Below are 14,386 nucleotides of genomic sequence, written 5' to 3'. Positions count from 1 at the left end.
AAACAGCAGAGGACCCAGAACTGATCCCTGTGGAACTCCACTTGTAACTGGGCTCCAGGCTGAATATTTACCATCTACCACCACTCTCTGACTTCGACCGGTTAGCCAGTTTTCTATCCAACTGGACAAATTTCCCACTATCCCATGCCTCCTGACTTTCCGCATAAGCCTACCTTGGGGAACCTTATCAAATGCCTTACTAAAATCCATGTACACTACATCCACTGCTCTACCCTCATCCACATGCTTGGTCACCTCCTCAAAGAATTCAATAAGACTTGTAAGGCAAGACCTACCCCTCACAAATCCGTGCTGGCTATCCCTAATCAAGCAGTGTCTTTCCAGATACTCGTAAATCCTATCCCTCAGTACCCTTTGCATTACTTTGCCTACCACAGAAGTAAGACTAACTGGCCTGTAATTCCCGGAGTTATCTCTATTCCCTTTTTTGAACAGGGGCACAACATTCGCCACTCTCCAGTCCCCTGGTACCACCCCTGTTGACAGTGAAGACGAGAAGATCATTGCTAACGGCTCTGCAATTTCCTCTCTTGCTTCCCACATAATCCTAGGATATATCTCGTCAGGCCCGGGGGACTTGTCTCTTCTCAAGTTTTTCAAAATGCCCAACACATCTTCCTTCCTAACAAGTATCTCTTATAGCTTATCAGTCCGTTTCACACTCTCCTCTTCAACAGTACGGTCCCTCTCATTTGTAAATACTGAAGAGAAGTACTTGTTCAAGACCTCTCCTATCTCTTCCGACTCAATACACAGTCTCCCACTACTGTCCTTGATCGGACCTCCCCTCGTTCTCGTCATTCTCAGGTTTCTCACATACGCATAAAAGGCCTTGGGGTTATCCTTGATCCTACCCGCCAAAGATTTTTCATGCCCTCTCTTAGCTCTCCTAATCCCTTTCTTCAGCTCCCTCCTGGCTATCCTGTATCCCTCCAATGCTCTGTCTGAACCTTGTTTCCTCAACCTTATGTAAGCCTCCTTCTTCCTCTTTATTAGATATTCAACCTCCCTCATCAACCAAGGTTCCCTCACATGACCATCTCTTTCCTGCCAGACAGGTACATACATATCAAGGACACGTCGTATCTGTTCCTTGAAAAAGTTCCACATTTCAACAACGTCCTTCCCTGACAGCCTATGCTCCCAATTTATGCTCCTCAGATCCTGTCTTGCAGCATCGTATTTACCCTTCCCCCAATTGTAAAACCTACCCTGTTGCACGCAACCATCTGTCTCCATAACCAAGGTGAAAGTCACAGAATTGTGGTCACCATCACCAAAATGTTCACCCACTAACAAGCCCACCACTTGTCCCGGTTCGTTACTGAGTACCAAATCCAATATGGCCTCCCCTCTGGTCGGACAATCTACATACTGAGTTAGAAAAGCTTCCTGGACACACTGCACAAATACCGCCCCGTCCAATCTACTTGATCTAAAGAGCTTCCAATCAATATTTGGGAAGTTGAAGTCGCCAATGACTACGACCCTGTGGCTTCTGCACCTTTCCAAAATCTGTTTTCCAATCTGTTTCTCCACATCTCTGCTGCTATTGGGGGGCCTATAGTAAACTAGTAACTGAACTCCAAGATGAGTATTTCCCATCAACCACCACCCTTTGTCTCCTTGCAACTAGCCAATTTCTGATCCAAACTGCTAAATCACCCTCAATCCCATGCCTCTGTATTTTGTGCAGTAGCCTACCGTGGTGAACCTTATCAAATGCCTTACTGAAATCCATATACATCACATCAACCGCTTTAACCTCATCTACCTGTTTGGTCACCTTCTCAAAGAACTCAGTAAGGTTTGTGTGGCATGGCCTACCCTTCACAAAACTATGTTGATTATCTCTAATCAACTTATTCCTTTCTAGAGGATTATAAATCCTATCTCTTCGAACCTTTAACCTTATGATGAAGTGACGGAGCAGACTCGATCCGGATGGCCTAATTCTACTCCAATACTTTGTGGTCTTATGGGCCCAGGGATTTGTGAACTTGCAGTTTCACCAATTTACACATTCCTGGCAGTTGTAATTTTTTTTTGATCTGCTCCCTCCTTTTCAGTTCCTGGTTCGCAGCTATTTCCAGGATGTTCCTGGAATTCTCTGCAGTGAAGACTGACGAAAAGTGGCTGTTCAATTTGTCTGCCATATTTTTATCCTCCATTACCCAATCCCCAGATTCATTTACGAAAGGAAAACACTTATTTTGTTGACTAAAAACAAATCTGAAGAAGCTTTTTCTATGTTTTAATACTTTTGGCTAACTTTCATATATGGAATGCTTTGCCCCAGAAAGAGATGGATAGAGCTCTTAAAGATAGTGGAATCAAGGGTTATGGGGATAAGGCAGGAACAGGATACTGATTGTAGATGATCAGCCATGATCATAATGAATAGTGGTGCTGGCTCGAAGGACCGAATGGCCTACTCCTGTACTTATTGTGTATTGTCTCAGACTGTTATTTTCCCTCATTAATCTTTGAATAATTGTTTCCTTTTGTTTTGTATTCCCTCCTTTCTTTGTGCAATTGTATACCATTATTTGAGCTGAAAATGTGTTGCTGGAAAAGCGCAGCTGGTCAGGCAGCATCCAAGGAGCAGGAGAATCGACGTTTTGGGCATAAGCCCTTCTTCAGGAAAGATTCCTGAAGAAGGGCTCATGCCCGAAACGTCGATTCTCCTGTTCCTTGGATGCTGCCTGACCTGCTGCGCTTTTCCAGCAACACATTTTCAGCTCTGATCTCCAGCATCTGCCGTCCTCACTTTCTCCTATATCATTATTTGAGTTTGGCATTGGCTCTGACCTTTTTCATTAACCAAGATGACTAGGTTTGGGCCTTAGAATTTTTCTTATTTGTTGGTATGTAGATGTTATTGGACAGTGACAGAGAAACAAGGAAACAGACAGACAGGCAGTCAGTCAGGGTCAGCAAGAGTGTGAGACAGAGACCGAAAGAGAAGGATTAATAGTGAGGGATAGGCAACAAGAGGTAGACAGGCACTGTCCAGTGCACTATATCAATCTCTCTGAATTGGTTTCTGATTTTAGGTTGAGACTTCTTGCCACCATGAGCAACAGGCACCAGTTGCGGCCATACACTTCAATTGGTGAAATTAATCATGTTCACATTCTGTCTGAACATGTTGGAGCATTGATACACCGTGAGGAGTACAGCGATGTCACATTCCTCGTGGAGAAGAAACGATTTACAGCCCATCGAGTGATTCTGGCTGCTCGTTGTCAGTATTTCAGGTAAATTTCTAGTATTAGTTATTAATAATTCACCCACTGTCTCACATAATCCGAGCTGGAGTATATAATTCTGTCCTTGAAACCTTCATACTTCCATTTAATACTTCCTTGTTGATATTCCTCCTCCTCCTCACCATTCATTGTATCCTGGATTCCCTGAGAACAGACATTTTTCCATCTTTGTCTTAAATACAGTTGATGAACAAGTGTTTGCATCCTTTTGAGAGAGACAAATGCAAAGATTTACTCGCCATCAGAATATATGACAAAATGTAAATGCTGCTATTCTGCCAGTAGTGGAAAGAGTGAATGTTTCTGGATGTAGTGCCCATTATGGAACCCCAGTTCAACTGGAGTTAATGGGAATTAGGCAAATCTCTCCATTGTTTGGTGGTTATATGTAGCACAAAACATGGTTGTGATTGTTGGAGTTCAGTCACCTCAATCCATCACTGCAGAAGGTCCTCAGCACAGTATCCTATGCCCAGTCATCTTTCACAGGTCCCTAAATGACCTTCCTTCCATTGTAAGGTCAGAAGTGGGAATGTTCACTCATAGCTGCTCAATCTTCAGTGTCATTTGTGACTCCTCATATACCCTAGCAAATTATGGTTGTATGCAGTTAGTCCTGGCCAGGTAACATTTGTGCTGAGGTATGTTCCATGCCCACAACCACCGTCATCTAGAAGGATGGGAACAACAGATTCCTGGGAACACCAACCCCGCAAGCTCCCCTTGAACACTCATCATCCTGACTTGGAAATATATTGCTATCCCTTCAGTGTCAATGGGTCAAGATCCCAAAACACTCTCCCTGATGGCATTGTGGGTCTACCTACAGCATAAGCAGCAGTTCAGGAACACAACTCAAGGGCAACTAGGGATGGGCAATAAACGCTGCCAGTCAACGATGCCCACATCCCATTAATGATTGAAACAAGTTGTGAACCATTGTTGTCTGCTTCCTGGAAGCAAGTGAGTAGACCAAGAGAAGAGATGGATCAATGAATATTAAATCCTTGAGTGCCAGGAGGATCAGCTCAGCCAACCCTGTGGACAGGGACTGTTGAACTGCCTCTGCAGTTTGCCCTCAAACCATGTCACCATTTTTATGTGTATGTGTGTGTATGCTTGTGTGTGAAGTTTTCTAAAGGGGTTAAAGCTTTATCTAGTAGAGTTATATTTTGACAGTTCGTAATTATTTGCCTGTAGACAAAACCTATTTATTTGTAATACTGTAAATAGTAATTATTGTTAAGTGTGGAAACCTTCTTTGTTCTTTGTTCACCAGGGTCTAAATTGAGAGGTAAATTTGGTAGTTTTGCATATTTTGTTAAAATCTTTAATTTGTGCAATTACTCTGGGAATAATAGGACTTGAATTCCAGTGTGCTACCCTAGCAAGGCGTATCAGTGCAACTTGATCAGAGAATTTCTGAAAGTCCAAATACATCACATCCAGTGGTTTTCGCTCATATATTCTATTTGTTAAGTCCTCACAACGTCGAGTAGGTTTGTCAAATGCAACTTTTATTTTATAAATCCATGATGACCTTGTGTAATACCATTGCTGTTAGTCCTTGTTTCCTTTGTCTTATGTGTTTTCATTTCCAAATACCATTGCCTCTTGGCTCACATTCCCTTCCCTCTGCAACTCTAGTTTAACCCCCCCCCCGTTACAGAACCAGTGAATGTCCCTTTGAGGCTGTTGGTCCAGGTCCTTTAGTGATGCAACCAATTTAGCTTGTGCAGGTTCCATCTTCTCAGAATTGGTCCCAGTGCCTCGAGAATCCATATTCCTCCCTATGATGCCATCTCTTCAGTCTCACTTTTAGTTGTCCATTTGCTTTTTCCTGATCTTGTTAGCCCATCTATTTGAGAGTAAAATGAACAAAACAGAAATTGCTGAAGAAACTCAGCAGATTCTGGCCTGGATGAATTCAGAGTTTTCACAGAGAGCACAGGAGTTAACCTTTTTTCAGGACTGGCATTGAGTGTGATCCTGAGATTTCTGTCTTTGGAGTCTGCTTTTTAATTTATTTCCTAGTTTCTACATTCTGCTCATCAGACTCCATTCCTCTTTTCACTGATGTTGTTCAGAATATCTTACAGGTGTTCAGTGACATCCTTTATCTGGGGGGACAGTATACCATTTCTGGTGTTGCATCTGCAGCCACAGAAATAACTCAGTGAAGATGTCCCCAGGGGACTCCTGCACTATCTGCCTGGTGGTCACTCATTCCTTTTTGCCTGTATACATGTCTCTGCAGTGTGACCACCTCACTTGCAGGTACTTCAGATATGAAACACAGATTTCCACTAGGTGCAGCTAGAGTCCCGTCCTGCGCTTGTGGTCACCTGGAGACTGGAGGTGTCTCTTTATTCCCAGGTTGTATTGGAAGAGCATTCTATTGCACAGCTGACTTGCCATGACTTAGCTTATGACTTAAAGTATTCTCTTTCTGTTTACTTCCTCTAGTTAAACATAGATCACAGAACAGGTAAAAACAATGACTGCAGATGCTGGAGATCAGAGTCGCTAGATCACAGAACAGTATAGCGCAGGAGCTGGCCCTTTGGCTCACCGTGACTGTGCCAACATGATGCCATCTGCCTGCACACGGTCCATAACCCTCTCTTCCCTAACCATTTGATTAGAAAAATCAGTACATACTTAGCACTGAATTCCCCATATTCCTTGTACAGTAGCGAACTAATCTGTTCCAGGACCTGGTTCGTGAACTTTTCGAACTGAATCGATTTTTCCCATTGTTTGGATGGCGTAAGAATGCTTGGACGGCTGCTCACAGCGCACGTGCCAAAGACGAGCTGAATGAGATCATGCGGGGCCCGAGAGCTTTTGCGTTCAACAAGCGTGTAGCAAAGCAGAACAATGAAACCACATGGTCGCACATGGGCTTTTTGCATTCGTACCTTTGTTTGTACCTTGAATTTCGTACGTACGTTGAAGCAAAATTTTACGTACAATCCTGTTTATAAACCGATTTGTTTGTAAACGGGGTCGTTCATATGTCGAGGCGCTACTGTACTTCAAACAGTTTTATTGTCAACAAAAAAACAATTTTTAGTTTCAAGACTGGACAGTGGAAATGCTGACCTAGCCTCAGTTACCAAGGTTGTCACTCTTCCTGTGTTAGCTCCTGGTCTCAGTTCAAAACTCATCCTCGCCCTCTTCAGCTTTTGAACTCCCGGTTTCCTTGAGACTGAAAATGGAGAAAGAAAAGGATAAAGAGCATTTGTGTCTCCCCTTGTCACCAAACTCCCCTCTTATCAAATTATAAGCAGACTATAGCAGGGCACTTTGAAAGTTTGGTTTTGTGAAAGGAAAATCATGTGGAGAATTTATTTGAGTTCAATTTTGGGAAGTAGCAGGCAGGCTGGATAGAGGGAAACCTGTAAATGTGATGAATTTCAAAAGGCATTCAATAAAGAGCAACATAAAAGGTTACGACACAAACTTCAGTGTTGTGTACCATATTGGTAAAAACAATTACTGCAGATGCTGGAAACCAGATTCTGGATTAGTGGTGCTGGAAGAGCACAGCAGTTCAGGCTGCATCCAAGGAGCTTCGAAATCGACGTTTCGGGCAAAAGCCCTTCATCAGGAATAAAGGCAGTGAGTCTGAAGCGTGGAGAGATAAGCTAGAGGAGGGTGGGGGTGGGGAGAAAGTAGCATAGAGTCCAATGGGTGAGTGGGGGAGGGGATGAAGGTGATAGGTCAGGGAGGAGAGGGTAGAGTGGATAGGTGGAAAAGGAGATAGGCAGGTAGGACAAGCCCGGACAAGCCATGGGGACAGTGCTGAGCTGGCAGGTTGGAACTAGGGTGAGGTGGGGGAAGGGGAAATGAGGAAACTGTTGAAGTCCACATTGATGTCCTGGAGTTGAAGTGTTCCGAGGCGGCAGATGAGGCGTTCTTCCTCCAGGCGTCTGGTGGTGAGGGAGCAGCGGTGAAGGAGGCCCAGAGTTCCTGGACTCCCCACATACATTCGAGACACCACCCACGCCCTCCACCTCCTCCAAGACTTCCGTTGCCCCAGCCCCCAACGCCTCATCTTCACCATGGATATCCAATCCCTCTACACCTCCATCTGCCATGACCAGGGCCTCCAAGCCCTCCGTATTTTCCTCTCCAGACGTCCCCAACAGTACCCTTCCACCGACACTCTCATTCGTTTGGCCGAACTGGTCCTCACCCTTAACAATTTCTCCTTTGAATCCTCCCACTTTCTCCAGACCAAAGGGGTAGCCATGGGCACACGTATGGGCCCCAGCTATGCCTGTCTCTTTGTTGGCTACGTAGAGCAGTTGATCTTCCGTAATTACACCGGCACCACTCCCCACCTCTTCCTCCGCTACATTGATGACTGCATTGGCGCCACCTCGTGCTCCCGCGAGGAGGTTGAGCAATTCATCAACTTCACCAACACATTCCACCCTGACCTTAAATTTACCTGGACCATCTCTGACACCTCCCTCCCCTTCCTGGACCTCTCCATCTCCATTAATGACGACCGACTTGACACTGACATTTTTTACAAACCTACCGACTCCCACAGCTACCTGGATTACACCTCTTCCCACCCTACCTCTTGCAAAAATGCCATCCTGTATTCCCAATTCCTCCGCCTCCACCGGATCTGCTCCCAGGAGGACCAGTTCCACCACAGAACACACCAGATGGCCTCCTTCTTTAGACACCGCAATCTCCCTTCCCACGTGGTTAAAGATGCCCTCCAACGCATCTCGTCCACATCCCGCACCTCCGCCCTCAGACCCCACCCCTCCAACCGTAACAAGGACAGAACGCCCCTGGTGCTCACCTTCCACCCTACCAACCTTCGCATAAACCAAATCATCCGCCGACATTTCCGCCACCTCCAAACAGACCCCACCAGCAGGGATATATTTCCCTCCCCACCCCTTTCCGCCTTCCGCAAAGACCGTTCCCTCCGTGACTACCTGGTCAGGTCCACACCCCCCTACAACCCACCCTCTCATCCTGGCACTTTCCCCTGCCACCGCAGGAAGTGTAAAACCTGCGCCCACACCTCCTCCCTCACCTTTATCCAAGGCCCTAAAAGACCCTTCCACAACCATCAAAGTTTTACTTGCACATCCACTAATATCATTTATTGTATCCGTTGCTCCCGATGTGGTCTCTTCTACATTGGGGAGACTGGGCGCCTCCTAGCAGAGCGCTTTTGGGAACATCTCCGGGACACCTGCACCAATCAACCACACCACCCCGTGGCCCAACATTTCAACTCCCCCTCCCACTCCATCAAGGACATGGAGGTCCTGGGCCTCCTTCACCACCGCTCCCTCACCACCAGACGCCTGGAGGAAGAACGCCTCATCTTCCGCCTCGAAACACTTCAACCCCAGGGCATCAGTGTGGACTTCAACAGTTTCCTCATTTCCCCTACCCCCACCTCACCCTAGTTCTAAACCTCCAGCTCAGTAACTGTCTCCTTGACTTGTCCGGACTTGTCCTACCTGCCTATCTCCTTTTCCACCTATCCACTCCACCCTCTCCTCCTTGACCCATCACCTTCATCCCCTCCCCCACTCACCCATTGTACTCTATGCTACTCTCTCCCCACCCCCACCCTCCTCTAGCTTATCTCTCCACGCTTCAGGCTGACTGCCTTTATTCCTGATGAAGGGCTTTTGCCCGAAACGTCGATTTCGAAGCTACTTGGATGCTGCCTGAACAGCTGTGCTCTTCCAGCACCACTAATCTGAATTGTGTACCATATTGTCATTGATAGAGGATTGGTTAACTAAGCAGGAATGAGGTATAAATGAGTCATGTTTGGTTCAGCAAGGTGGCATTAGTGGAGGGCTACAGGATTCAGGGTATTTGGAGGTGCATGATAAAATACTGCTGAGTCCACATGGCTTCATCAAAAGGAGGTCATGTCTGACAAATTGTTTGAGTTTTTTGAGGAGGTATTGAGCAGGTTAGACAAAGGAGAGCCAGTGCACATGGATTTGTTTGGATTTCCAGAAGGCCTTCAACAGCATGCAGCAGCGTAGGTTCCTAAATAAGACAAGAGCCCGTAAACTTGGGTGGAAGGTACTGGCATAGGGTGGCCCAGTGGTTTGCACAGTTTCTTCACAGCGTCAGGGACCAGGTTTGATTTCACTCTCTGACAACTCTCTGTGTAGAGTTTGCACATTTTCCCCGTGTCTGCATGGGTTTCCTCTGTGTGCTCCGGTTTCCTCCCACAGTCCAAAGATGTGCAGGTCAGGGTGGATTAGCGATGATAAATGCAGGGTCTCAGGGATAGGGTAGGGGGTGGGTCTGAGCGGGATACTCTTCAGAGGGTTGGTATAGACTTGATGGGTCGAATGGCTCAGTGGCCAAATTCTGCTCTTATATCTTGTGGTCTTCTGTGCTGGATTTTTTCTGTTTACAGTACTAATACTGTGAATGAATGAAGCAAAGGATATTTATGTCAATCATTAGATGAAGCAGAGTTGCTCACTATATTCAATACTGACCGGAATAGAATTTTGATCGAGAGAGTTGTGGATAATGGAGGTCAGAGAGGATGGTGAAACTGAGCTATGATGATCAGCCATGATCTTATCGAATGGTAGAACAAGCTTGATGGGCTGAGTGGCCTGCTCCCATTTCCTGTGTTTTGTTCAACTCTACTCTCACTATTGAATATTTGTGTACAAAAGCCTTCAGGTGTCCCTTCCTGCAGCCCTTTTAAAAGTAAAAAAGTCACAGTCATACAGTATTTAAAAAAACCCAACCTTTGTGTTTAACAACAAACTCCAAATTTACTCATCCCATTTACCTTCATCCATAACGTACTATGTCCCAACATTTTAAGTTCTTGTTCAAATGCTTATTAAATGTTGTGAGAGTACTTGCCTCCACTATCACCTCAAGCAGTGCGTTCCATATTTCTGTCACACTGGGTAAAAACCAGGGCAGAGGTTCTGCTAAAGGAGTACCAACATCCAGGGGCTAAATTAAAAAGCAGAACCAACAAGGAAGTAATTTCTGGATTACTACCTGACCCACGAGCTAATTGGCACAGGGTCACTAAGATTAGGAAGGTAAATGCGTGGCTCAAACAACAGTGTGGGAGGAATGGATTTGAAGTCGTAGAGAATCATAGAGTCCTCCAGCACAGAGACAGGCCCTTTGGCCCAAACTGGTCCATGCCTACCAAAATATCCATCCACGGTAACCAGTTGACTGCACTTGGCCCAGTTCCTTCTAATCTTATCTATGTATTTGTCCGAATGCCTTTTAAATGAAGTGAATGTACACGCCTCAACCACTTCTGCTGGCAGCTCATTCCATATGCATACCACCCTCTGTGTAAAAAGATTGCCCCTCACGTCCCCCTTTATTCTTTCCTCTCTAACCTTAGTCTGATGCCCTCAAGTCCTTAATTCCCCAGCCTGGGAAAATTACTGAGTGCATTCATCCTGTCCATGCCTCTCATGATCTTATACACCTCTCTGAGGTCCACCCTCTCCTATACTCTAAAGAAAAATGTCATAGCTTATCCACCCTCTCCCATAACCAGGAATGATAATCGCAGGTTACGGGATTTAGATGTTTCAGTAAGAATAGAGAAAATGGTAAAAAGGGGCAGGGGGTGCATTGTTAGTCAAGGACAGTATTACAGTTGCAAAAAGGATGTTTGGGGACTCGTCTACTGAGGTAGTATGGGCTGAGGTTAGAAACAGGAAAGGAGAGGTCACCCTGTTGGGAGTTTTCTATAAGCCTCTGAATAGTTCCAGAGATGTAGAGGAAAGGATAGCAAAGATATTCCTGGATAGGAGCGAGAGTGCCAGGGCAGTTGTTACGGGTTCTTTAACTTCCCAAATATTGACTGGAAATATGATAGTTCAAGTACTTTAGATGGGTCAGTTTTTGACCAATGTGTGCAGGAGGGTTTCCTGATACAGTATGTAGACAGGCCAACAAGGGGCGAAGCCACATTAAATTTGGTACTGGGTAAGGAACCAGGCCAGGTGTTAGATTTGGAGGTTGGTGAGCACTTTGGTGATAGTGACCATAATTCAGTTGTGTTTACTTTAGTGATAGAAAGGGATAGGTATATACCACAGGGCAAGAGCTATAGCTCGGGGAAAGGCAATTATGATGCGATTAGGTAAGATTTAGGATGCACAGGATGGGGAAGGAAACTGCAGGGGTTGGGCAGAATTGAAACGTAGACCTTATTCAAGGAACAGGCACTGTGGATCATTGATAAGTGTGTACCTGTCAGGCAGATAGGAAGTTGTTGAGCGCGGGAACTGTGGTTTACGAAGGAAGTTGAATCTCTTGTCAAGAGGAAGAAGGCGGCTTATGTTAGGATGAGATGTGATGGCTCAGATAGGGTGCTTGAAAGTTACAAGTTAGCCAGGAAAAACCAAAAGAGAGGGCTAAGAAAAGCCAGGAGGGGACATGAGAAATTGTTGCCGGATAGGATCAAGGAAAACCCTAAGGCTTTCTACAGATATATCAGGAATAAAAGAATGACTAGAGTAAGATTAGGTTCACAAGGGAGATGTGTTAGCAATTCATGAAAGTGTGAAAATAGATAAGTCCCCTGGCCTGGATGGGAAGCCAGGGAGGAGATTGCCGAGCCTTTGGCTTTGATCTTTACATTGACATTGTTTACAGGAACAGTACCAGAAGACTGGACGACAGCAAATGTGTTTCCCCTGTTCAAGAAGGGGAGTAGAGACAACCCTGGAAATTATAGACTAGTGAGTCTTACTTCAGTTGTTGGTAAACTGTTGGAAACGGTTATAAGAAATAGGATTTATAATCATCTAGAGAGGAATAATTTGATTAGGGATAGTCAACACGGTTTTGTGAAGGGCAGGTCGTGCCTCAAACCTCATTGAGTTCTTTGAGAAGGTGACAAAACAGGTAGATGAAGGTAAAGCAGTTGATGTGGTATATTTGGACTTCAGTAAGGTGTTGATAAGGTTCCCTGTGGTAGGCTATTGCACAAAATACGGAGGCATAGGATTGAGGGTGATTTAGTGGTTTGGATCAGAAATTGGCTAGCTGAAAGAAGACAGAGGGTGGTGGCTGATGGGAAATGTTCATCCTAGAGATCACTTACTAGTGGTGTACTGCAAGGATCCGTTTTGGGGCCACTGCTGTTTGTCATTTTTATAAATGACCTGGATGAGGGCATAGAAAGATGGGTTAGTAAGTTTGCAGATGACACTAAGACACTAAGATTGGTGGAGTTGTGAACAGTGTGGAAGGATGTTGCAGGCCTCTGGGGGATATAGATAAGCTGCAGAGTTGGGCCGAGAGGTGGCAAATGGAGTTTAATGTGAAAAAGTGTGAGGTGATTGACTTTGGAAGGAGTACAGGAATGCAGAGTACTGGACTAATGGTAAGATTCTTGGCAGTGTAGATGAGCAGAGAGATCTTGGTGTCCAGGTACACAGATCCCTGAAAGTTGCCACCCAGGTTGATAGGGTTGTTAAGAAGGCATATGGTGTGTTAGCTTTTATTGGGAGAAGAATTGAGTTTCGGAACCATGAGATCATGCCGCTGCTGTATAAAACTCTGGTGCGGCCGCACTTGGAGTATTGCATACAGTTCTGGTCAGTGCACTATAAGAAGGATGTGGAAGCTTTGGAAAGCATTCAGAGGAGATTTACAAGGATGTTGCCTGGTATGGAGGGAAGGTCTTACGAGGAAAGGCTGAGGAACTTCAGGCTGTTTTTCTTAGAGAGACGAATGTTGAGAGGTGACTTAATTGAGACATATAAGATAATCAGAGGGTTAGATAGGGTGGACAGTGAGAGCCTTTTTCCTCAGATGGTGATGGCTAGTACAAGGGGACATAGCTTTAAATTGAGGGGTGATAGATATCATGGAGTCATAGAGATGTACAGCACGGAAACAGACCCTTCGGTCCAAGTCATCCATGCTGACTAGATATTCCAACCCAATCTAGTCCCACCTGCCAGTGCCTGGCCCATATCCCTCCAATCCCTTCCTATTCACAAATCGATCCAAATGCCTCTTAAATATTGCAATTGTACCGGCCTCCACCACATCCTCTGGCAGCTCATTCCATACACGTACCATCCTCTAAGTGAAAATGTTGCCCCTTAGGTCTCTTTTATATCTTTCCCCTCTCACCCTAAACCTATGCCCTCTAGTTCTGGACTCCCCCACCCCAGGGAAAAGACTTTGTCTATTTATCCTATCCACGCCCCTCATAATTTTATAAACCTCTATAAGGTCACCCCTCAGCCTCTGACGCTCCAGGGAAAACAGCCCCAGCCTGTTCAGCCTCTCCCTATAGCTCAAATCCTCCAACTCTGGCAATATCCTTGTAAATCTTTTCTGAACCCTTTCAAGTTTCACAACATCTTTCCGTTAGGAAGGAAACCAGAATTGCACGTAATATTCCAACAGTGGCCTAACCAATGTCCTGTACAGCCGCAACATGACCTCCCAACTCCTATACTCTACACTCTGACCAATAAAGGAAAGCATACCAAATGTCTTCTTCACTATCCTATCTACCTGCGACTCCACTTTCAATGAGCTATGAACCTGCACTCCAAGGTCTCTTTGTTCAGCGACACTCCCTCGGACCTTCCCATTAAGTGTATACGTCCTGATAAGATTTGCTTTCCCAAAATGTAGCACCTCGCATTTATCTGAATTAAACTCCATCTGCCACTTCTCAGCCCATTGGCCCATCTGGTCAAGGTCCTGTTGGAATCTGAGGTAATCCTCTTCACTGTCCACCACACCTCCAATTTTGGTGTCATCTGCAAACTTATTAATTATACCTCTTATGCTCACATCCAAATCATTTATATAAATGATGAAAAGTAGTGGACCCAGCACCGATCCTTGTGGCATCCACTGGTCACAGGCCTCCAGTCTGAAAAACAACCCTCTACCACCACCCTTTGAACCAGTTCTCCCTGTATTCCATGAGATCTAACCTTGCTAATCAATCTCCCATGGGGAACCTTGTTGAACGCCTTACTGAAGACTATATAGAAGATATCTACCGCTCTGCCCTTATCATCCTCTTTGTTACTTCATCAAAAAAC

General features: G+C 45.3%; 1 protein-coding gene across 1 annotated transcript in view; it reads left to right on the top strand.

The window, feature by feature from the left end:
* The window catches only part of btbd9 (BTB (POZ) domain containing 9), a 195,129-nt gene that overhangs the window by 7,160 nt on the left and 173,583 nt on the right, over positions 1-14,386 (top strand). The window contains exon 2 of the mRNA XM_072550147.1: positions 3,078-3,281. Within this exon, the coding sequence (XP_072406248.1) occupies positions 3,097-3,281 (185 nt within the window). The 5' untranslated portion in view covers positions 3,078-3,096. The remainder of the gene's footprint in view (positions 1-3,077; positions 3,282-14,386) is intronic.

This window comes from Chiloscyllium punctatum, chromosome 3 (assembly GCF_047496795.1).
Source record: "Chiloscyllium punctatum isolate Juve2018m chromosome 3, sChiPun1.3, whole genome shotgun sequence".
NCBI classification, from domain to species: domain Eukaryota; kingdom Metazoa; phylum Chordata; class Chondrichthyes; order Orectolobiformes; family Hemiscylliidae; genus Chiloscyllium; species Chiloscyllium punctatum.
Note: the sequence above shows the minus strand (reverse complement) of the source record. Positions and strands in the feature narration are given on the sequence as shown.